Source organism: Harpia harpyja, unplaced genomic scaffold, assembly GCF_026419915.1.
Source record: "Harpia harpyja isolate bHarHar1 unplaced genomic scaffold, bHarHar1 primary haplotype scaffold_435_ctg1, whole genome shotgun sequence".
In the NCBI taxonomy this organism is placed as follows: domain Eukaryota; kingdom Metazoa; phylum Chordata; class Aves; order Accipitriformes; family Accipitridae; genus Harpia; species Harpia harpyja.
The window spans coordinates 11,919-36,655 of record NW_026293365.1 but is presented as its reverse complement, the minus strand read 5'-3'; the positions used below and the strand labels follow the sequence as shown (position 1 = coordinate 36,655).

General features: G+C 65.8%; 2 protein-coding genes across 2 annotated transcripts; both read right to left on the bottom strand.

Moving 5' to 3' along the window:
- Positions 1-178: 178 nt before the first annotated feature.
- SMG9 (SMG9 nonsense mediated mRNA decay factor) lies at positions 179-1,980 on the bottom strand (the record flags this gene model as incomplete). Its single annotated transcript, XM_052779699.1, has 4 exons — positions 1,872-1,980; positions 1,164-1,261; positions 847-963; positions 179-292 (listed from the first exon to the last, which is right to left on the bottom strand). Coding segments are annotated over exons 2-4 (291 nt in total), but the record flags the coding sequence as incomplete, so codon positions are not given.
- Positions 1,981-4,500: 2,520 nt separating this feature from the next.
- Positions 4,501-24,171, bottom strand: LOC128138423 (serine/threonine-protein phosphatase 2A 65 kDa regulatory subunit A alpha isoform-like). Its single transcript, XM_052779701.1, is given in 18 exon segments — positions 4,501-4,587; positions 5,727-5,818; positions 8,412-8,497; positions 8,499-8,557; positions 10,012-10,027; positions 10,029-10,094; positions 10,096-10,169; positions 11,448-11,508; positions 12,818-12,991; positions 13,388-13,522; positions 14,293-14,363; positions 16,055-16,169; positions 18,185-18,340; positions 18,457-18,604; positions 19,852-20,084; positions 21,537-21,637; positions 21,908-21,998; positions 24,035-24,171. Coding segments are annotated over 18 exon segments (1,773 nt in total). The 5' UTR covers positions 24,113-24,171; the 3' UTR covers positions 4,501-4,570.
- Positions 24,172-24,737: the final 566 nt, after the last annotated feature.

Sequence of the window (24,737 nt, the reverse complement as noted above, 5' to 3'; positions counted from 1 at the left end):
AGTTAATGAGGATTAATCCGGAGTTAAACTGGGGCTACGAAGGGGAGAAAAGGAGTAATAGAGGAAATAGGGGGTTAATAGGGGTAAGGGGGGGGGCGGTAACGAGGTGGTGATGGCGGGCAGTGAGGGTGCTAATTAGGGTTAATTCGGGTTAATTAGGGGTAACGAGAGGCGGCACCTGGGTGTCGAGGAAGACGACGCGCTCCTGGGTGATGAAAGAAGTCGATGCCGCCCGTCTGGCTCCCGCCCGCGCTCCCGCAGCTCCGGGCCCTGCGGGCGGAACACGAAGGACCTGGGGGGCAGCGGGTGGGGATGTGTGGGGCTGGGACCCACGGCGGCACCCGGACGGAGAGACCTGCCCAGACCCACGGCTGCCCCACGGCGAACCCTCCAGACCCACAGCGACCTGCCCAGACCCACAGCTGCCCCATAGCGAACCCTCCAGACCCATAGCGACCTGCCCAGACCCATAGACAGCCCTCCAGTCCATCCCAGTCCCTCCCAGTATATCCCAGTCCCCCCAAACCCCTCCCAGTACCTTCCCAGTATATCCCAGCCCCTCCCAGTCCCCCTAAACCCCTCCCAAGCCCCCTCCCGGTATATCCCAGTCCCCCCTAAACCCCTCCCAGCCCCTCCCAGTCCCCTCCCAGCCCCTCCCAGTCCCCCCTAAACCCCTCCCAGCCCCTCCCAGTATAACCCTAAGACCCCTCCCAGCCCCTCCCAGTCCCCCCTAAAACCCCTCCCAGCCCCTCCCAGTATAACCCTAAACCCCTCCCAGCCCCTCCCAGCCCCTCCCAGTATAACCCTAAAGCCCCCTCCCAGCCCCTTCCCAGTCTATCCCAGTACCGGGGATCCTCCTCGGTGCTGATTGGCCGCCAGCAGGGAGGAGAGGACGGTGGATTTCCCAGTTCCCTGCAGCCCCAGCGCTCCCACCACCAGTACGTCCGTCTGCTCCAGTAGGAACTGGGAGGGAGGGGAGGGGGGGCACCCAAAGGTCGGGGGGGGGCACCCAGGGGTCTGGGAGCACCCCTCCCCCACCCACAGGGCACCCCAGACCCCCCCCTCCCCCACCCCAAAGGGGTCCCAGACCCCCCCTCCCCCACCCAAAGGACCCCTCCCCCACCCCAGGGTGCCCCCCCCCCTCCCCCGCGCCCCTCCCCCACCTCCAGGGCGCTGTCACACCAGTTCATTTGCTCGTCCACCAGTTTGATACTGGTTTTCATCTTTTCGGGAGCCGCCAGCCGCGCCTGCCCCGCCACCGCTGCGCGGGGGGAGGGAGGGCACCCGCGTCGTCAGCGGGCTGGACACGCCCCCCTCGATAGCTCCACCCCCTCCTCGCTGGCCACGCCCCCACCACCCCAGAAAGCCCGCCCACAACCTCCAGCCTACACCCCCCCTTCTCCGAGTCTCAGCCATTAGCCCCGCCCACCCACCACTAGCCCCGCCCCACCACCCCACCCAGCCCTTACGCCCCTCCCACATGGCACTAGCCCCACCCCCAAAGCCTCTCACCCCCACCCACAAAGCAGTAGAGTGAGCTCTCCTCGGCCCCGCCCCCAAAGTCGTAGCCCCGCCCCCAGTCGGCACCCCTGCCCCCGAGCCACATTAGCCCCGCCCACAAAACACAGACCACGCCCGTCGCCATTAGCCACGCCCCAACCACAAACCACACCCCCAACGCATTAACCCCACCCCCTACAGCAGTAGCTCCTCCCCTTCGGCCCCATCCAAAGCACTAGCCCCGCCCCACAGCACTGACCACTCGTCCCAGCCCCACCCACAGACCCCCAGCATTGACCCCATCCCCTTTAGCCCCACCTCCCAAACCCCTGAGCCCCACCCCCCTCCTCCCCTTAGCCCCGCCCACTCACGGTCGAGGGCTCCGGGGGGGGGCAGGCCCCTCCCATGCAGCTGGTAGACGGGCTGGGTGGGGCGGGGCCCCTCCCCTCTCACGGGGCGGGGCCAGTGCTGGGCCCTTCCCCCGCGCTGGCCCCAGCCCCCCGCCCCGCCCTTCCTCCCCCCGCGCTTTCATCAGCACGATGGGCGGGGCCGGAGCGGGGGGTGGGCGGGGCCCGGGCCTGTCCCCCGCCTTCACCCTGCTGCTCCCCGGCCCACACAACCCCGCCCCCCAAGAAGAATGACATTAGTGGGGAGGGAGAGGGAGGGGGGCGGAGCCTCGCGTCCGGGCCACGCCCCCACCCACGTGGACCCAAGCCACGCCCACCCAGCCCCGCCTGGCTCACACCCGCTCCACCCGGGGGGCTTGGCCCAGGATGATTGGCGTCTTCTGCATCAGGCCGGCTGGCTCCTCCCCCTCCCTCCTGCTGGGGGGCGGGGTCATGCGTGGCCACGCCCACTCGCATTAGCCCCACCTCCCTCTCAAGCCAGGACTCCGCCCCCCCCCCCATACCCCCTAGGGTACCCCTGAAGCCCACGCCTGCTCCGGTGCTGACCACGGCCCCCACAGCTCTGGCCACGCCCTCTCCATAGCTCCGACCACGCCCCCTCGGGCACGCACCTGCTGCTGCCCCTCGCCCTCCCCCGGCCCCGCCCACTCCCCCCAAACCCGCCCACTTTCCTCCATCCAAGCCCCGCCCCCACACCCCTAGCCACGCCCCTCCTTGCCCGCCCCCGGGCCGCACACCCGCCCCCCTCCCCAAGCCCCGCCCCCTCCCACCCACCCCACCGCTCACCCCCAAGCCCCGCCCGCCCTCCCCAAACCCCGCCCCCTCCACCGTCCCCCCCCGCCCACCCCCCGAAGCCCCACCCACCCGCCTGTCTCCGCCCCCTTCCGCCTCCTTCTCCCTCGGCCACCGCCGCCGCCCGCCGGGGGCCGGGCTCTGCCCCGAGTCCGACGATGGAGCCAAAAAAAACCACCTGCGGGGGGGGGGGAGGGACACGGGGAGCCTATAGGGAGCCTATAGGGAGCCTATAGGGAGCCTATAGGGGCCGACAGGGGGCCGGCGGGGAGCGATAGGGGCCCGCCGCCGCGGAGCCCCGCCGCGCCTTTTCCTGAGGTAAAAGAAGGCCCGGCGGGGCGGAGCGGCCGTGAGGGGCGGCCGGGGGGGGGCTCTAGGAGGCGGGGAGAGGGGGCTATAAGGGACGGGGAGGGGGGCTATAAGGGACGGGGGGGGGCTATAGGGGACGGGGGGTGGGCTATAGGGGACGGGGGGGGGCTACGAGGGGACGAGGAGGGGGCTGGAAGGGGCTATAGGTGCGGCGGAGGGATACGCGGGGAAAGGGAGGGAGGTGAGTCTGCGCATGCGCGGGGCGGAGGGATACCGGAAGGGGAGGGGAGCGGTTGCCCCGGCAACGGCGGCGACGTCCCGCCGCGTTTTTTCCCGCCACTCCGCGGGGGTCTGCGCGCATGCGCGGGGGTGGGGAGCGAAGCCCCCGCCCCGCGCATGCGCGGGGGGGGTTAAAGGGGACGGGGGCGCGGTCGGGTGACAGGAGAAGGGAGGGGCGCTGGAGCACGCGGCGCGCACGGCGTCCCGTGACCTGCAGCCAATCAGAGCGCGGGAACCCCCGGTACGGCCGGCCAATCGCAGCACCCCGAAGGGGAGGAGGGCGACGCCATCTTGGAGGGGGCGGGAAGAAAAAAAAAAGTCCCCGCCCCCCCAAACCCCCTATAGACCCCCCCCCCGGACCCCCCATAACCCCCCCCAGGACCCCTATAGACCCCCCCAGGACACCCATAACCCCCCCCAAGACCTCCCTATAGACGCCCCCAGCCCCCCCCACGACCCCTATAGCCCCCCCCCGGACCCCCATAAACCCCTCCCAGCCCCCCTATAGACCCCCCTCCCTGACCCCTATAACCCTTCCACGACCCCTATAGACCCCCTCCCATAGCCCCCCCCCGGGCCCCCATAAACCCCCCAGGTCCCCTATAGACTCCCCTGAAGCCTCTCTAGACCCCCCCAGGACCCCCATAACCCCCCCCATGGACCCCTATAGATGCTCCCAGGACCCCCATACCCCCCCCCAAGACCCCTATAGACCCCCCCTAGGAGCCCCATAACTCCCCCCCCAGGACCCCTATAGATGCCCCCACCCCCCCGAGGACCCCCCTATAGACCCCCCCCCAGCTCCCCCCAAAAACCCCACAACCACTATAGACCCCCCCCCAGGACCCCTATAACCCCCCCAAACCCCCCTATAGACCCCCCCCATAGCCCCCGCTCCAGCTCCCCTATAGACCCCTCCCCAGACCCTTATAGCCCCCCCAGGACCCCCATAAACCCCCCCAAACCCCCTATAGACCCCCCATAACCCCCCCAGGACCCCCATAGGCCCCCCCAGCCCCCCCCATAGGGGACCCCAGCCCTGCCTGGGGGGGTTGCAGGGGCGTCGTGTCGTTCCCCCCCCCCCCAAATAAAGACAACCCCACCGGAGTGGTTTATTAACGGCGAAACTCATTATAATTAATTAATAACCCGGGGGGGGGGGGGAGATGCTGGGGACACGTTGGGGACGCGGTGACACCCCCCGGGGGGGGGGGGGGCGTGGGGGGGTGACACCGCGGGGGGGTGGCGGCGGCGTTCGCATGCGGGGACGAGGGACGGGGGGGTCAGGCCAGCGCCAGCACTGCGGGGGGGGGACAACGGGGGGGGGACGTCGGCGTCACCGTCACGGAGTGACCGCCGCCGCGTCCCCAAGTGTGTGTGTGCGCCCCCCCCCCAGCCGCCCGCCCTCCCCCCACGTCCCCCCCCACGTCCCCATTGTCCCCCCTTGTCCCCCATGTCCCCCCCAGCGTCCCCCATCTCCTTCCCAGTGTCCCCAGTCTCCCCCTAGTGGTCCCCAATCACCCCCCAGGTTATCCCCCATCTCCCTCCCAGTATCCCTACACACCCCCAGTGTCCCCCAACACGCCCCATCTCCCCCCCAGTGCCTCCACACCCCCCCAGTGTCCCCAATCTCCCCCCCAGTGTCCCCCATCACCCCCAATCTCCCCCCCCAGTGTCCCCCAGTCTCCCCCCAGTGTCCCCCATCACCTCCAATCTCCCCCCAGTCTCCCCCCAGCGTCCCCCATCACCCCCCAGTGTCCCCCAATCTCCCCCATCACCCCCAATCTCCCCGCCAGTGTCCCCAGTCTCCCCCCAGTGTCCCCCATCCCCCCCCAGTGTCCCCAGTGTCCCCCCAGTGTCCCCCATCACCCCAATCTCCCCCCCAGTGTCCCCCCCAGTGTCCCCCATCACCCCCCCAGTGTCCCCCAGTCTCCCCCCAGTGTCCCCTATCACCCCCCATCACCCCCAATCTCCCCCCCCCAGTGTCCCCAGTGTCCCCCCCAGTGTCCCCCATCACCCCCCCAATGTCCCCAGTCTCCCCCCAGTGTCCCCTATCACCCTCCATCACCCCCAATCTCCCCCCCCAGTGTCCCCAGTGTCCCCCCAGTGTCCCCCATCACCCCCCCAGTGTCCCCAGTGTCCCCCCCAGTGTCCCCCATCACCCCCCATCCCCCCCAGTGTCCCCAGTGTCCCCCCCAGTGTCCCCCATCACCCCCCGTGTCCCCCAGTCTCCCCCCAGTGTCCCCAGTCTCCGCCCAGTGTCCCCCATCACCCCCAATCTCCCCCCCCCAGTGTCCCCAGTGTCCCCAAAGTGTCCCCCATCACCCCCCCAGTCTCCCCAGTCTCCCCCCAGTGTCCCCTATCACCCCCAATCTCCCCCCGCAGTGTCCCCAGTGTCCCCCCCAGTGTCCCCCATCACCCCCAATGCCCCCCCCTCACCGGTCAGCGCCTCCTGCGCGAAATACTTGACGTCGACGTCTTGGTCCTGCGTCAGCTTCTCCAGCACCGGCTTCACCTCGTTCTGCAGCGTCCTGGGGGGGGACACGGACACGGGGGGGACATGGGGGACACACGGGGGACATCATGGGGACACGGGGGACACGGGGAGACACGGGGGGACACGGACATGGGGGAACACGGGGGACACACGGGGGACATCATGGGGACACGGGGGGGACACGGACATGGGGGGACACAGAGGGAACACAGAGAGAACACGGGGACACACAACAGGGGACACGGGGGAACACGGGGGGGACATCATGGGGACACAGAGGGACACGGGACACAGAGAGGACACAGAGGGACACGGACATGGGGGGACACGGGGGGACACGGGCATCACGGGGGGACACGGACACGGGGGGGACATCATGGCGACACAGGGGGGACACAAAGGGGAGATGCAGGGACACAGACACGGGGGACACGGACACAGGGGGACACAGACATGGGGGGACATGGACATCACGGGGGGACACGGGGGGGACACGGGCACGGGGACACAGAGGGAACATGGGGGGACACAATGGGGACACGGAGGGACACAGAGGGACACGGACACGGGGGGACACGGGGGACACGGAGGGAACAGAGAGAACACGGGGACACAACAGGGACACGGAGGGAACACGGGGGGACACAAAGGGGAGATGGGGGACACGGGGGGGACATGGGACACAGAGGGACACGGACACGGGGGGACACAAAGGGACACAAGGGGGACACGGACATCATGGGGGGGACAACGGGGGGACACGGACATGGGGGGACACGGGAGATGGAGGGACGCAGACAGGGACATGGGGGACACGGAGGGGACACGGAGGGGACATGGCACGGACACGGGGGGACATCATGGGGACAAAGGGGGACACGGAGGGAACACAGGGACACAACAGGGACACGGACACGGAGGGGACACGGAGGGTTAATGGGGCAACAAATGGGGGGTGGCACGCGTGCACTGGGTGTACTGGGAGCGCTGGGTGCGCTGCGCGTACAGGGTGCGCCGGGCATACTGGTTGTACTGGGAGTGCTGGGTGTACTGGTACTGGGTATGCGCGGGTGTTAATGCTTGCGCTGGGCGTGCTGTGTACACAGGGTGCGCTGTCTACACTGGGTGTACTGGTTGTACTGGGCGTGCTGTGTACACTGGATGTAATGGTTGTACTGGGTGTGCTGGTTGTACTGGGCACGATGCCTGCACTGTGTGTCCTGGCTGTACTGGCTGTACTGGGTGCACTGGGTGTACTGGTTGTACTGGGGTGTGCTGCGCATTGATGCCTGCACCATGTGTGCTGGCTGTACTGGGTGCACTGGGTGTACTGGCTGTACTGGGGTGTGCTGTGCATGATGCCGGCACTGTGTGTCCCAGGTGTACTGGGTGCACTGGGTATACTGGGTGTGCTGTGCATGATGCCTGTGCTGTGCGTCCTAGCTGTACTGGCTGTTACTGGGTGCACTGGGTGCACTGGTTGTACTGCGTGTGCTGCGCACGATGCCTGCACCGTGTGTGCCGGCTGTACTGGGTATACTGGCTGTACTGGGTGTGCTGCACACGATGCCTGCACTGTGTGTCCTAGCTGTACTGGCTGTTACTGGGTGCACTGGGTGTACTGGTTGTTACTGGATGTGCTGCGCATGATGCCTGCACCGTGTGTCCTGGCTGTACTGGGTGCACTGGGTATACTGGGTGTGCTGTGCATGATGCCTGTGCTGTGTGTCCTGGCTGTACTGGGTGCACTGGGTATACTGGCTGTACTGGGTGTGCTGCGCACGATGCCTGGCGCTGTGTGTCCTGGCTGTACTGGGTGCACTGGGTATACTGGCTGTACTGGGTGTGCTGTGCACGATGCCTGTGCCGTGTGTCCTGGCTGTACTGGGTGCACTGGGTATACTGGCTGTACTGGGTGTGCTGCGCACGATGCCTGCGCCGTGTGTCCTGGCTGTACTGGGTGCACTGGGTATACTGGCTGTACTGGGTGTGCTGCACACGATGCCTGCACTGTGTGTCCTAGCTGTACTGGCTGTTACTGGGTGCACTGGGTGTACTGGTTGTTACTGGATGTGCTGCGCATGATGCCTGCACCGTGTGTCCTGGCTGTACTGGGTGCACTGGGTATACTGGGTGTGCTGTGCATGATGCCTGTGCTGTGTGTCCTTGGCTGTACTGGGTGCACTGGGTATACTGGCTGTACTGGGTGTGCTGCGCACGATGCCTGCGCCGTGGTGTCCTGGCTGTACTGGGTGCACTGGGTATACTGGCTGTACTGGGTGTGCTAGTGCACGATGCCTGCGCTGTGTGTCCTGGCTGTACTGGGTGTTACTGGGTGTCCTGGCTGTACTGGGTATACTGGCTGTACCGGGTGTGCTGCGCTACGATGCCCTGCGCTGCGCGTCCTAGCTGTACTGGCTGTTACTGGGTGCAGCGTGCGTCCTGGCTGTACTGGGGTGCACTGGGTGTACTGGGCGTGCCGCGCGCGACGCCTGCGCCGGGTATACCGGGCGCGCCGGTCGCGATACCCCGCCCCCGCTCATCCCGCCGGCGGTGCCCCCCAGGTACTGGGCGCGGCGGGGCGCGGCGGGCGGGGCGCGGTGGGCGTGGCGGGGGCGTGGCGTAACCCGCTGTCGAGGATGGGGCCCGATGCGCTGCAGGGGACTTGGCGACGTTGAAGCGGGACGTTGGCGACGGCGTCGGCCGCCATGCGCTAGCACCGTGGGCAGCATCTGCTTCGTCGTGATCTCCTGCCCGCACACCTCCGACAGCAACCTGCCCCGGGAACGCCGCCGGGGGGGTCGGGGGGCGCCCGGGGGGGTTTGGGGGGGGCACCCAGGGGGTTGGGGGGGCACCCGGGGGTCGGGGGGGGCACCCGGGGGTTTTGGGGGGCACCCGGGGGATCTGGGGGGGCACCCGGGGGGGGTTTGGGGGGCATGCAGGGGTCTGGGGGGGCACCCGGGGGTTTTGGGGGGGCACCCCGGGGGGGTTTGGGGGAGGCACCTGGGGGGGTTTGGGGGGGCACCCCGGGGGTCAGGGGGGCACCCGGGGGTTTTGGTGGGGGGCACCCGGGGGCGTTTGGGGGGGCACCCGGGGGGGTTTGGGGGGGCACCCGGGGGTTTTGGGGGGCACCCGGGGGATCTGGGGGGGGCACCCCGGGGGGGGTTTGGGGGGCATGCAGGGGTCTGGGGGGGGCACCCGGGGGGTTTTGGGGCGGGGCACCCGGGGGGGTTTGGGGGGGGCACCCGGGGGGTCTGGGGGGGGGCACCCGGGGGGGGTTTGGGGGGGACACCCAGAGTATTGAGGGGGCACCCAGGAGTTTTATAGGGGGGCACCCATGGGTTCGGGGGGGGCACCCAGGGGGGGTTTGGGGGGGGCACCCCGGGGGGTCTGGGGGGGCACCCAGGGGTTTTGGGGGAGCACCCAGGGGGGTTTGGGGGGCATGGAGGGGGTCTGGGGGGGCACCCAGGGGGTTGGGGGGGGCACCCGGGGGGGTTTGGGGGGGCACCCAGAGTATTGAGGGGCACCCAGGAGTTTTTAGGGGGGCACCCATGGGGTTCGAGGGGGGGGCACCCGGGGTTTTGGGGGGGCACCCCGGGGGGGTTTGGGGGGCACCCGGGGGGGTTTGGGGGGCATGGAGGGGTTTGGGGGGCATGCAGGGGTTGGGGGGGGGCACCCAGGGGGGTTTGGGGGGGACACCCAGGATTTTGGGGGGGGGGGCACCCAGGAGTTCAGGGGGGGCACCCAGGAGTTCGGAGGGGGGCACCCCAGAGTATTGAGGCGCACCCAGGGGTTTTTGGGGGGGCACCCAGGTGTCCAGGAGGACACCCAGGATTTTGGGGGGGCACCCAGGGGTTTTGGGGGGGGCACCCAGGGGTCTGGGGAGCACCCAGGGGTTTTGGGGTGGGGGGCACCCAGAGTATTGAGGGGCACCCAGGGTTTTGGGGGGGGGGCACCCACGGGTTTTGGGGGGGGACCCAGGGGTCTGGGGGGGGCACCCGGGGTTTTGGGGGGCACCCCCAGGATTTTGGGGGGGGCACCCAGGGGTTTCGGGGGGGGGCAACCCAGGGGGGGTTTGGGGAGACACCCAGAGTATTGAGGGGCACCCAGGAGTTTTTAGGGGGGGCACACCACGGGTTTTGGGGGGGACCCGGGGGTCTGGGGGGGGGCACCCGGGATTTTGGGGGGGCACCCGGGATTTTGGGGGGGCCACCCGGGGGTCCCTCACGTTGATGCAGAAGAGGGGTGGTCATGCGGTGGAGGTAGTTGGGGTCGGCGGCCATGGCCAGCACCTTGGGGACGATGGTGCCCCTGCGCCCAGTCCTGCCCGAAACGCTCCACCAGTTTCCGGAGGTTACTGGTGGCCGCTTCTCGGATGGCGTAAACTGGGAGGGGGGGGGAGGGGGGGCGGGGGGGGGGGAGAGACCAGTTGCACCGGTTAAGCACTGAACTGGGTGACCAGTAATACCCCCGCTCGGAGGAACCAGGAGCTCCCAGGAACATCCCCCCCCCCCGCCGCCAGCTCCCAGTAAGGCCCCCCAGGGGCTCCCAGTAACCCCCTCTGGCTCCCAGTAAAGGGCCCCCAAGGTCCCAGGAACCCCCTCTGGCTCCCAGTAAGGCCCCCCAAGGGCTCCCAGTAACCCCCTCTGGCTCCCAGTAAGGCCCCCCAGGGGCTCCCAGTAACCCCCTCTGGCTCCCAGTAAGGCCCCCCAAGGGCTCCCAGTAAGGCCCCCCAAGGGCTCCCAGCAACCCCCTCTGGCTCCCAGTAAGGCCCCCCCAAGGGCTCCCAGTAAGGCCCCCCCAGGGGCTCCCAGTAAGGCCCCCCAGGGGCTCCCAGTAACCCCCTCTGGCTCCCAGTAAGGCCCCCCAGGGGCTCCCAGTAAGGCCCCCCCAGGGGCTCCCAGTAACCCCCTCTGGGCTCCCAGTAAGGCTCCCCCCAGGGCGGCTCCCAGTAAGGCCCCCCCAGGGGCTCCCAGTAACCCCCTCTGGCTCCCAGTAAGGCCCCCCAGGGGCTCCCAGTAACCCCCTCTGGCTCCCAGTAAGGCCCCCCAAGGGCTCCCAGTAACCCCCCTCTGGCTCCCAGTAAGGCCCCCCCAGGGGCTCCCAGTAAGGCCCCCCAAGGGCTCCCAGGAACCCCCCTCTGGCTCCCAGTAAGGCCCCCCAAGGGCTCCCAGTAAGGCCCCCCAAGGGCTCCCAGCAACCCCCTCTGGCTCCCAGTAAGGCCCCCCAAAGGGCTCCCCAGTAAGGCCCCCCAGAGATCCCAGTAAAGGCCCCCCAGAGATCCCAGCAAGGCCCCCCAGAGATCCCAGCAAGGCCCCACCAGGCAAGCAGGAACTCCCAGGAACCCCCCCCCCAGCTCCCAGTAATCCCTCACCAGGTGACCAGTAAGTCCCAGTAACCCCTGTTGGCTCCCAGCAAGCCCCCTTACTGGATAACCAGTAACTCCCAGTAACCCCCCCCCCAGCTCCCAGTATGCTCCCACTAACCCCCCCCCCCAGACACCCCAGTAAACCCCTCTGGGGGGCTCCCAATAACCCCTCTCAGGCCTCCCAGTAACCCCCCGCGGGCTCCCAGCAACACCCAGCAACCCCTCTAGGGCCTCCCAGTAACCCCGCCAGGCGCTCCCAGTAACTCCCAGTAAACCCCCCAGGTGTCCGGCTCACCGTGGTCGACCAGCCAGGCCATGCAGAGCGAGTTCAGCTTCTCGTCAAAGAACTCCACGCCCTGGGAAACAAAACACCCAGTATAAACCAGTATGAACCAGTAACCTCCCAGTATGAACCAGGACCCTCCTAATACGGACCGGTACCCTCGCAAGAGGAACCAGTATGGCTCAGTCCCCTCCCACTCCCTCCCAGTGCCCCCACGGAAGGCTACACCATCCTTCCAGTGCCTTCCAGTCTCTCCCAGTGCCCCCGCAGAAGGCCGTAACGCCCTCCCAGTCCCTCCCAGTGCCCCCCCAGATGACTATACCGCTCTCCCACTGCCCCCCTAGAAGATCATAACGCCCTCCCAGTGCCTCCCAGTCCCTCCCAGTGCCCTCATAGAACATCATAATACCCACCTAGTGCTTCCCAGTGCCCCCGAAGAAGACCCTAGTGCTCTCCCAGTCCCTCCCAGTGCCCCCATAGAAGATCATAACACCCTCCCCGTCTCTCTCAGTGACCCCATAGAAGATCATAACGCCCTCCCAGTTCCTCCCAGTACCCCCATACAAGATCGTAACACCCACCCAGTGCTTCCCAGTGTCCCCGCAGAAGACCCTAGTGCCCTCCCAGTCTCTCTCAGTGCTCCTATAGGTGGCCATAAGACCCTCCCAGTGCCCCCACCGAAGGCTGTAACGCCCTCCCAGTGCTTCCCAGTCCCTCCCAGTGCCCCCATAGAAGGCCATAACGCGCTGCCAGTGCCCCCATAGATCGTAACACCCACCCAGTGCTTCCCAGTGTCCCCGTAGAAGACCGTTAATGCCCTCCCAGTTTGTCCCAGTGCCCCATAGGTAGGCAGAAGACCCTCCCAGTGCCCCCACCAAAGGCCGTAACACCCTCCCAGTGCTTCCCAGTCCCTCCTAGCATGCCCCCAGAAGGCCGTAATGCCCTCCCAGTGCTTTCCAGTACCTCTCAGCACCCCTCCAGAAGGCCATAACGCCCTCCCAGTGCTTCCCAGTCCCTCCCAGCCCCTCCTAGCACCCTTCCAGAAGGCCATAACGCCCTCCCAGTGCTTCCCAGTCCCTCCCAGCCCCTCCTAGCACCCTTCCAGAAGGCCATAAAGCCCTCCCAGTGCTTCCCAGTCCCTCCCAGCCCCTCCTAGCACGCCCCCAGAAGGCCATAAAGCCCTCCCAGTGCTTCCCAGTCCCTCCCAGCCCCTCCTAGCACGCCCCCAGAAGGCCATAACGCCCTCCCAGTGCTTCCCAGTCCCTCCTAGCATGCCCCCAGAAGGCCATAACGCCCTCCCAGTGCTTCCCAGTCCCTCCCAGCACCCCCCCAGAAGGCCGTAACCCCCCTCCCAGTGCTTCCCAGTGCCTCCCAGTGCTCACCAGCTGGCCGGCCAGCAGGGGCATGTACTCGATGATGGCCAGGCGGACGCGCCACTTGGCGTCCTCGGCCAGTTCGACGATGGCGGGCAGGAGGGACTGGGAGAGCTGCCGGATCCCGATCACCTCGTTGACGCAATCCAGGTTGGAGATGATGTTGAGGCGGACTTCGGGACACTGCGGGGACAAGGGACGGCGGGGGGTGACGCTCGGGGGGGGGTGACGCTAGGGGTGGCATCTATGGGCGTCAGCAAGGTACTGGGAGGGGGTACTGGGAAGGAAGGGGACGGGGTGGTGGCATCTACGGGGTGGTGGCATCTACGGGGTGGTGGCATCTACGGGGTGGCTCTGGGAGGGGGACGCGGCGGTTCCCCGACGTCCCCAGATGTCCCCAACTGTCCCCCCCCCCACCGCGGTGGGGCTATCTCCAAGGTGTCCCCATCGTGGTGGCACCACCCCCAAGCCCTCGACCAGGGCGAGCGTGCCACCGCGGTCCCCAAAACGTCCTCAACCCAGCAGCGTGTCCCCCAAATGTCCCCAAATGTGTCCCCCCCCCCCCCAAAGCGTCCCCACCTCGTCCTTGAGCTGCGCGAGGAAGAGGGGCAGCAGATGCTCCACCGTGTTGTCCTTTCCGAGGATGGGCGACAGTCCCATGATGACGGACGCCAGCGCCGACTTCACGTGCTGGTTGGCGTCCGACACCAGCTCCTGGGGACACCGTGGGGACACCGTGGGGTGGGGTGGGGGGGGACGACACCCGTGTGGGTCCCCTGGGGTGGGGGGGGGGGTGCTCTGAGGTGATCCTGAGGTGTCCCCGTGATGTCCCACCACCCCAAGAGATCCCCAGGGGCGTCCCCGTGATGTCCCCCCACCCCAGGAGGTCCCCAAGGGCGTCCCCGTGATGTCCCCCCACCCCAGGAGGTCCCCAAGGGCGTCCCCGTGATGTCCCCCTACCCCAAAAGATCCCCAGGGGTGTCCCCGTGATGTCCCACCACCCCAGGAGGTCCCCAGGGGCGTCCCCGTGATGTCCCACCACCCCAGGAGGTCCCCAAGGGTGTCCCCCGTGATGTCCCCCTACCCCAAAAGATCCCCAGGGGTGTCCCCGTGATGTCCCACCACCCCAGGAGGTCCCCAAGGGCGTCCCCGTGATGTCCCCCTACCCCAAAAGATCCCCAGGGGTGTCCCCGTGATGTCCCACCACCCCAGGAGGTCCCCAAGGGTGTCCCCGTGATGTCCCCCTACCCCAAAAGATCCCCAGGGGTGTCCCCGTGATGTCCCCCCACCCCAAGAGATCCCCAGGGGTGTCCCCGTGATGTCCCCCACCCCAAGGTGTCCCCACCTTGAGGCAAAGCAAGACCTAGCCCACGATGTCACCGTCACCGTGCCCCCCCACGACGTCCCCCCACACCCCAGGGTGTCCCCGTGGTGTCCCCCCAACCCCGTGGTGTCCCCCCGGGGTCCCCCCAGGCGTCCCTTACCTTGATGCAGGGCAGGATCTGGCCCATGATGACGGCCTCCCGGCAGTCTGGGGACAGGTTCTCGCAGAACTCTGGGGGGGACACACAGGGCGGCATCGGTTGGGGATGTGGGGACACCAGGAGTGGCCTTGGGGACATGGGGGACTCCAGGGATCATCCTTGGGGACCTGGGGACTCCAGGGACCATCCTTGGGGACATGAGAGACCCCCAGAACCATCCTTGGGGACGTGGGGACCATCCTTGGAGACATGGGGACCTAGGGATGGACCTTGGGGACCTGGGGATCACCCTTGGGGACCTGGGGACCATCCTTGGGGACACGGGAACATGGGGATGGCGCTTGGGGACACAGAGACCATCCTTGGGGACCTGAGGATGGTTCTTGGGGACACGAGGACAATCCTTGGGGACATGGGGACCATCCTTGGGGACACGGGGACCTAAGGATGGACCTTAAGGATGTGGGGACCATCCCTGGGGACACTGGGACCATCCTTGAGGACACGGGGACCTAGGGATGGACCTTGAGGACACGAGGATCATCCTTGGGGACACGGGGACCTAGGAATGGACCTTGGGGACACAGAGACCATCCTTGGGGACACGAGGACCTAGGAATGGACCTTGGGGACCTGGGGACCATCCTTGGGGACACAGGGACCTAGGGATGGACCTTGGGGACACAGAGACCATCCTTGGGGACACTGGGACCTAGGGATGGACCTTGGGGACCTGGGGACCATCCCTGGGGACACGGGGACCTAGGGATGGACCTTGGGGACACAGAGACCATCCTTGGGGACACGGGGACCTAGGGATGGACCTTGGGGACACGAGGACCATCCTTGGGGACACGGGGACCTAGGGATGGACCTTGGGGACACAGAGACCATCCTTGGGGACACGGGGACCTAGGGATGGACCTTGGGGACACGAGGACCATCCTTGGGGACACGGGGACCTAGGGATGGACCTTGGGGACACAGAGACCATCCTTGGGGACACGGGGACCTAGGGATGGACCTTGGGGACATGGGAATGGTTCTTGGGGACACCAGGACCATCCTTGGGGACACGGGGACCTAGGGATGGACCTTGGGGACATGAGGACCATCCTTGGGGACACGGGGACCTAGGGATGGACCTTGGGGACACAGAGACCATCCTTGGGGACACAGGGACCTAGGGATGGACCTTGGGGACACAGAGACCATCCTTGGGGACACGGGGACCTAGGGATGGACCTTGGGGACCTGGGGACCATCCTTGGGGACACGGGGACCTAGGGATGGACCTTGGGGACACCAGGACCATCCTTGGGGACACAGGGACCTAGGGATGGACCTTGGGGACCTGGGGACCATCCTTGGGGACACAGGGACCTAGGGATGGACCTTGGGGACACAGAGACCATCCTTGGGGACACGGGGACCTAGGGATGGACCTTGGGGACACAGAGACCATCCTTGGGGACACGGGGACCTAGGGATGGACCTTGGGGACACCAGGACCATCCTTGGGGACACGGGGACCTAGGGATGGACCCTGGGGACACGGGGACCATCCTTGGGGACACGAAGGTCTCCAGGAACCCTCCTCGCTGACCATCTCTGGTGGCCCAGCGACCCAGGACCCGTCTCTGAGGACACGCAGACCCTCCTTGGGGACAAGGGGACCTGGGGACCACCCGGCGATGGGGGGGGGGACACCCAGGCATTCGCGAGGGGGGGTGGGCGGGGTGAGGGCGTGGCCCCAGCTGACCTTTGACCTTGTGGGAGGCGGCCGCCCGCACCTCGGCCTCGCAGTCCTTCATGAGGCTCTGGAAGGCCCCCACCAGGTCGGTCTTGGTGATTTCGGGGCCCACGGCTCGTTGTAGCTGGACGAGGGGGGGGTCAGAGGTCAAAGAGAATGTCCCCAACTGTCCCCCCAAGGACATCCCAAATCGTCTCCCTCCCCAAAAGTGTCCTCGCGTGTCCCCAAACACCCCCAAATCTGTCCCAAAACATCCCCGGGGGGGGTCCCCACCTGCCCCCCCCTCAAATTATCCCTCCAAAATATCCCCACGAGTGTCCCCACATTCCCCAAACACCCCCAAACGGCCCCAGGGGGTCCCCAACCATCCCCAAAGTGTGTCCCCCAAAATATCCCTCCAAAACATCCCCAAACACCCCCAAAGGTGTCCCCAAACACCCCCAAAGGTGTCCCCAAAGTGCGTGTCCCAAAATATCCCTCCAAAATGTCCCTCCGTGTCCCCAAACACCCCCAAATGTGTCCCTAAATGTCCCCAAACATCCCCAGGGGGGTCCCCCACACGTTCTAAACTGTCCTCAAAGCGCATCCCTCAAAATATCCCTCCAAAATGTCCCCAACTGTCCCCATGTGTCCCCAAACACCCCCAAATGTGTCCCCGCTGTCCCCAACTGTCCCCAAAGTGCGTCCCCCAAAACATCCCTCCAAAACATCCCCAAACGCCCCCAAATGTGTCCCCAAAGTGCGTCCCCCAAAATATCCCTCCAAAACATCCCCATACACCCCCAAATGTGTCCCCAAACATCCCCAGGGGGGTTCTCACACGTCCCCAAAGTGCGTGTCCCAAAATATCCCTCCAAAATGTGCCTCCGTGTCCCCAAACACCCCCAAATGTGTCCCTAAATGTCCCCAAACATCCCCAGGGGGGTCCCCACATGTTCTAAACCGTCCCCAAAGTGTGCGCCCCAAAACATCCCTCCAAAACATCTCCAAACACCCCCAAATGTGTCCCGCTGTCCCCAACCGTCCCCAAAGTGCATCCCCCAAAACATCCCTCCAAAACATCCCCAAACACCCCCAAATGTGTCCCCAAACGCCCCCAAATGTGTCCCCAAACGCCCCCAAATGTGTCCCCAAAGTGCGTCTCCCAAAATATCCCTCCAAAACATCCCCAACCCCCCCCAAATGTGTCCCCAAACTTCCCCAGGGGGGTTCTCACACGTTCCCAAAGTGCGTGTCCCAAAATATCCCTCCAAAATGTCCCTCCGTGTCCCTAAACACCCCCAAATGTGTCCCTAAATGTCCCCAAACATCCCCAGGGGGGTCCCCACACGTTCTAAACTGTCCCCAAAGCGCATCCCTCAAAATATTCCTCCAAAATGTCCCCAAAACTGTCCCCATGTGTCCCCAAACACCCCCAAATGTGTCCCCGCTGTCCCCAACTGTCCCCAAAGCGCGTCCCCCAAAGCATCCCTCCAAAACATCCCCAAACACCCCCAACTGTGTCCCCAAACACCCCCAACTGTGTCCCCAAAGTGCGTCTCCCAAAACATCCCTCCAAAACATCCCCAAACGCCCCCAAATGTGTCCCCAAACTGCGGCCCCCAAAATATCCCTCCAAAACATCCCCAAATACCCCCAAATGTGTCGCCAAAGTGTGTCCCCCAAAATATCCCTCCAAAACATCCCCAAACGGCCCCAAATGTGTCCCCAAACGCCCCCAAATGTGTCCCCAAAGTGCGTCCCCCAAAATATCCCTCCAAAACATCCCCAAACACCCCCAAATGTGTCCCGCTGTCCCCAACTGTCCCCAAAGTGCATCCCCCAAAACATCCCTCCAAAACATCCCCAAACACCCCCAAATGTGTCCCCAAAGTGTGTCCCCCAAAATATCCCTCCAAAACATTCCCAAATACCCCCAAATGTGTCCCCAAACGCCCCCAAATGTGTCCCCAAAGTACGTCTCCCAAAATATCCCTCCAAAACATCCCCAAACGCGTCCCCAGACGTCCCCAACTGCCACCGCAGCGCGTCCCCCCAAAACATCCCTCCAAAACATCCCCGGGAGCGTCCCCGACCCCCCCCAAAATGTCCCCAAACCCCGCCAAACGCGTCCCCAGCCATCCCCAAAAGCGTCCCCACCTCGGTAAACTTATCGGCCACCATGTACCGGACGCGCCAGGATTTATCCTCGGCCGCCTGCCGCAGGGTCGGCATCACCAACCCCTCCAGCTCCTCCTGCGGCAGCAGCTGGGCGATGCTCACGCACGCTTCCACCGCCAACAGCCGAACCGAGTCCTACCGGGAAAAAACGGGGGGGGGACACCCACGCGTCCGGAAAAGGGGGAACCCAGATGTCCGGGAACCCCTCTCCCACCTTTCGGGGACCCCGACATCGGGGTCCCGTTTAATACCTGCTCGTCAGACGCCAGGTTGGAGAACATGGGGATGATCTCGCTCTTGACGTGCTCCAGTTCCAAAACTTTGGCAAATTCTCCCAGTTTGGAGGCGGCGGCGCGACGGACCATGGGGGTGTCGTCCGAGCAGAGGTTCCGGAAATATCTGGGGACGTGGGGATGATCTTTGAGGACATCCCGACACACCTGGGGATGCGCTACGGGGTCTGCTGGACCACGCCGCGAAGCCGAAAAACGGGCCACGGGGCCAACTTGGGCGCCCTGGGCTGATCTACAGCGGCTTGAGGGACACCAAGGATGGGTTGGGGCCACCAGGGATGGGTTGGGGCCACTGGGGACGTGCTGTGGGGTCTACCGGACCAGGCCACGAGGCCAAAATTGGGTCACGGGGCCAACGTGGAGACCCACAGCGGAGGTAGAGTGGGTTGAGGGACGTCAAGGATGGCTCGGGGACACCAAGGATGCCTTGGGGACAATGTGGATTCCTTGGGGACGTGCTACGGGGTCTCCTTGACCGTGCCATGAACCAAAAAATGGGCCACGGGGCCAACTTGGGTGCCCTGGGCTGATCTACAGCGGCTTGAGGGACACCAAGGACGGGTTGGGGCCACCAAGGTTGGCTCGGGGACATCAGGGAAGGGTTGGGGACACTGGGGACGCCTTGGGGACGTGCTGTGGGGTCTGCCGGGCCAGGCCACGAGGCCAAAATCGGGTCACGGGGCCAACGTGGAGACCCACAGCGGAGGTAGAGTGGGTTGAGGAACGTCAAGGATGGGTTGGGGCCACCCAAAGATGGCTCGGGGACGCCGAGGTTCGCACGGGGGACGACGCGGACGTCTCGGGGACGTGCCGTGAGGTCACCACAACCGCGCCATGAGCCCAGTAACAGGGTGAGGAGCCAACGTGAAGACCCCAGGGCCAATCCAGACCAGACCCAGTGCCACGTAGGTTGCCGTAGGGCCACAAGGGATGGCTTAGGGCCATCAAGACCCGCTTGGGGCCAATAGGGACACCTCGGGGATGTGTCACGGGGTCCAGGCCAAACCACGAGCCCAGTTAACGGACCGAGGGGCCGAGATGAAGACCCCAGGGCCAACCTGGAACTGATTTAGAGCCACCATAGTTGGCGCGTGGCCACCAGGACCAGCTCAGGGCCACCAAGGATGGCTTGAGGCCACCAGGGATGGCTTGGGGACAACGCAGACACCTTGGGAACGCCACCACGGGGTCACCGCAACCGCACCGTGAACCAAATAACAGGCCAAAGAGCCGACGCGAAGACCCCGGGGCCAACCCAAACCAAACCCGAGTCCCACCGAAGTTCCCGCGGGGCCACCGAGGACGGCTTGGGGACAAGGGGGCCACCTCGAGGCCACCGCGGAGGTCACTCACTGTCGCAGCTCGGCCTTGACGGGGCTGGAGACGCGTGGGTAACAGACGCTGAAGAGGCCACAAGCGGAGGTGCGGGAGGTGAACCAGTCGCCCCCCGCCAGGCGCTTCACCAAGGGGACGAAGTGACCTTCTAGGTCTGGTGGGGCGTGTTCGTGGGACACCGCCCGCAGGGACTCCACCGCCTTGTCCCGCACCACCGTCTCCTCCACTGTGGCCAGGCTCTCCAGGGGGGGCTGTAAGGGGGGGGACAGGGGGACACGGGGTCACCCCTAAACTGTGAGACCCCCCCAACAAGGTCGTTCACGTCCCCGACGTCCACCCCACCGACCCGACGTCCCCCTTGAGAAGCCCAAGATCCTCTCAGGGAGTTGGGGGGGGACTTCAGGAGGTGACCCCCCCCAAATCCTGACACCCTCCCAAGGTCCCTCAGGTCCCCAACGTCCCCCTACAAGGAACCCAACGTCCACCCAACCAACTCAACGTCCACCCAGCCGACCCAACGTCCCCCTTGAGGACCCCAAGGACCCCTTAGGTAGTCAGGGGGGTTCCAGGAGATGACCCCCCCCAAATCCTGACACCCTCCCGAGGTCCCTCAGGTCCCCAACGTCCCCCTACAAGGAACCCAATGTCCACCCAACCAACTCAACGTCAACCCAACTGACCCAACATTCTCCTGAAGAGTCCAACATCCCCCCAAAATCAGCTCAATGTCCCCCTTGAAGACACCAATGTCCCCTCAGGGAGTTGGGGGGGTTCCAGGAGGTGACCCCCCCCAAATCCTGACACCCTCCTGAGGTCCCTCAGGTCCCCAACGTCCCCCTGCAAGGAACCCAACGCCCACCCAGCCGACCCAACGTCCACCCAGCCGACCCAACGTCCACCCAGCCGACCCAACGTCCCCCTTGAGGACCCCAAGGACCCCTTAGGTAGTCAGGGGGGTTCCAGGAGGTGACCCCCCCCAAATCCTGACACCCTCCCAAGGTCCCTCAGGTCCCCCACGTCCCCCTACAAGGAACCCAACGTCCACCCAACCAACTCAACGTCAACCCAACTGACCCAACATTCTCCTGAGGAGTCCAACATCCCCCCAAAATCACCTCAATGTCCCCCTTGAGGACACCAATGTCCCCTCAGGGAGTTGGGGGGGTTCCAGGAGGTGACCCCCCCCCCAAATCCTGACACCCTCCCAAGGTCCCTCAGGTCCCCAACGTCCCCCTACAAGGAACCCAACGTCCCCCCAACCGGCCCAACGCCCCCATTGAGGACCCCAAGGACACCTTAGGTAGTCAGGGGGGTTCCAGGAGGTGACCCCCCCCAAATCCTGACACCCTCCCAAGGTCCCTCAGGTCCCCAACGTCCCCCTGCAAGGAACCCAACGCCCACCCAGCCGACCCAACGCCCACCCAACTGACCCAACGCCCACCCAGCCGACCCAACGTCCCCCTTGAGGACCCCAAGGACCCCTTCAGTAGTCAGGGGGGTTCCAGGAGGTGACCCCCCCCAAATCCTGACACCCTCCCGAGGTCCCTCAGGTCCCCCACGTCCCCCTGCAAGGAACCCAACGCCCACCCAGCCGACCCAACGCCCACCCAGCCGACCCAACGTCCCACCACAGAGCCCCAGGTGCCCCCGGGGGGGGACCCAGGGGTCCGGGGAGGGTGGGGGTGGGTGGGGGTGGTCCGTACCAGGAGGCAGTGGACAAACTCTGGTCCCCCAACCAGGGCGGTGAAGGTGCCGAGCTGCTCCGCCAACGCCAGCAGCACCTCATCCTCATCGTAGATGGTGTCTGTGACGAGAGAGGAGACACGTGTCAGCCCCCCCGGCTGTCAATCACCTCCCCAAGCCCCGCCTACCACCCTTAAACCCCACCCATGGCCCCCCAAACCCCACCCACCGCCCTTCAGCGCAGCCCATCTCCCCTGCGCCACGCAAGCAAAGACGAAGCATAGGAAGGTGGTCGTTGGATTGGGGGGGGTCCCTCCTCACCTGGTGCCCCCCCCCTCACCTGGCACCACCCCTCAAAAACCCGGGGAACCCCCCCGGGCCCCCCCCTTACCGGTGAGGAAGGGCAGGAGCTCGCTGCGGGTGCGTTCCACGCCCAGCGCCAGGGCGATGGTCGACAGCTTCTTGATGCTGTTCAGGCGTAGCTGAAAGAGGGGGGACGGGGACAAAAAGGGTGAGGAATTGCCCCCCCCCCCCTCCAGGGGCAAAATGGGACCCCGGGGGGGGGAAGCCATCCCCCCTGGGGCAAATGAGCACCACTCCTGCAGTAAATACCCCTTCTCTGGGGTAAATAACTTCTCACCAAGGTAAATAAAGGCCCTCCGGGGGGGAATCTCAGCCCCCTGGGGACAAAATGGCCACCATGGGGTCAAATAACACCCCCCCAGGGGCAAATAACCCCCCCGGGGGCAAATAAAGCCCATGCTGGGGGGGAATCTCAGCCCCCTGGGGACAAAATGGCCACCATGGGGTCAAATAAAGCCCCCCGGGGCAAATAAATCCCCTCCTGGGGGGGAATCTCAGCCCCCTGGGGACAAAATGGCTGCCATGGGGTCAAATAACACCCCCCCAGGGGCAAATAACCCCCCCAGGGGCAAATAAATCCCCTCCTGGGGGGAATCTCAGCCCCCTGGGGACAAAATGGCCGCCATGGGGTCAAATAAAGACCCCCCAGGGGCAAATAACCCCCCCGGGGGCAAATAAAGCCCATGCTGGGGGGGAATCTCAGCCCCCTGGGGACAAAATGGCCACCATGGGGTCAAATAACAACCCCCCAGGGGCAAATAACCCCCCCGGGGACAAATAAAGCTCCTCCTGGGGGGGAATCTCAGCCCCCTGGGGACAAAATGGCCGCCATGGGGTCAAATAAAGACCCCCCAGGGGCAAATAACCCCCCCAGGGACAAATAAAGCCCCTCCTGGGGGGGAATCTCAGCCCCCTGGGGACAAAATGGCCACCATGGGGTCAAATAAAGCCCCCCCAGGGGCAAATAACCCCCCCGGGGGCAAATAAAGCTCCTCCTGGGGGGGAATCTCAGCCCCCCTGGGGACAAAATGGCCACCACGGGGTAAAATAACACCCCCCCCAGGGGCAAATAACCCCCCCAGGGGCAAATAAAGCCCCTCCTGGGGGGGAATCTCAGCCCCCTGGGGACAAAATGGCTGCCATGGGGTCAAATAACACCCCCCCCAGGGGCAAATAACCCCCCCGGGGGCAAATAAATCCCCTCCTGGGGGGGAATCTCAGCCCCCTGGGGACAAAATGGCCACCATGAGGTCAAATAAAGACCCCCCAGGGGCAAATAACCCGCCCAGGGGCAAATAAATCCCCTCCTGGGGGGGAATCTCAGCCCCCTGGGGACAAAATGGCCACCATGAGGTCAAATAAAGACCCCCCAGGGGCAAATAACCCCCCCAGGGGCAAATAAAGCTCCTCCTGGGGGGGAATCTCAGTCCCCTGGGGACAAAATGGCCGCCATGGGGTCAAATAAAGCCCCCCCAGGGGTAAATAAAGCTCCTTCCGGGGAAGACCACCCCCCCGCCCCGATTCAACCAATCAAGAGCCTCGTCTCACAGCTCCGCAGCGGCGCCGCGGCAGAGAGAAGCCCCCCCATTGGCTCCGCAGCCTCCCCCCGCCCCCCACGTGATAAGCTTCCCCACCACCACCACCAGCCCTTCGGCTCCGCCCACGCCGAGCGACACCCAATGGCGGCCGCCGCCGACCCGCCCTCCCGCTCCCATTGGCCGCCGCGTGGTGGTGGGGGGGTGGGGCCAAGTCAGGAGAGTCGCGCTGCCCCCACCGATAGGGGGCGCCAAGGTGAGCGGGGGACGACACACCGGATTCCCCTTAACGCCTCCCGGACCAATCAGGAGCCCCCTCGCAGAATGAATGGGGCCAGCGACCCAATCAGAGAGCGCCTTTCATCGCAAACACCGACGGGAGGGAGGGCGATGAGGAGCCCCCTCACCATGTAACGCCGCTCCCCATTAGCCCGCGCCTGAAGGGAGCGGGTGGGGGGGGGGGGAGAAGGCGGCCTCAACCAATCAGAGTCGCCGTTTCATGGCTGCGCCGCGGCCGGCCGCCATTAGCGGTGGGAGCGGAGCCGCGGCGGGCGATGGCGGCCGGGCCCGGAGGCCGAGGCCGGGCCAGAGGGAGCGGATCCGGGCCCGGTAAGCCGTACCTGCACGTCCTCGTTACGGAGCTCGTCGATGAGGACGGCGATAGGGTAAAGCGAATCGTCGCCGTCCGCCGCCGCCATCTTCGCCGCCGCCGCCGCCCCGGCTCTGAGGGGCGGCACGGGGTCGCCCGCCCCGCTCTTGCAGGGTCTCCCGAACGCTCATTGGCCGGCGCTACCCCAAAGCCCGCCTCCCCGCTCTCCCCATTGGCCCAGGCTCCCCGGGGAGCCCCGCCTCTCCCCGCCAGCACCGCCCCCTTGCGGCCCGCTCGGCCCCGCCCCTCCTCGCCGCCTGATTGGGCGGCGCCCATGAGTGACGGCGCGGAGGGGCGGGGCGAGGCGTTGCTCGGCAACACGGCACCGCCGCCGGGCATGCTGGGGCCAAACTGGGACCCGCTGGGTCATACTGGGACCTGCTGGGTCATACTGGGATCTGCTGGGACCCACTGGGATCCCTCTGGGGTCAAACTGGGACCCGCTGGGTCATACTGGGATCTGCTGGGACCCCTCTGGCGTCAAACTGGGACCCACTGGGTCATACTGGGACCCCCCCCAGGGCCAAACTGGGACCTGCTTGGTCATACTGGGACTCCCTCGGGGCCAAACTGGGTCATACTGAGAACCCCCGTGGCCAAACTGGGTCATACTGGGACTCTCCTGGTGCCAAACTGGGACACACTGGGAACCCCCAGGGCCAAACTGGGTCATG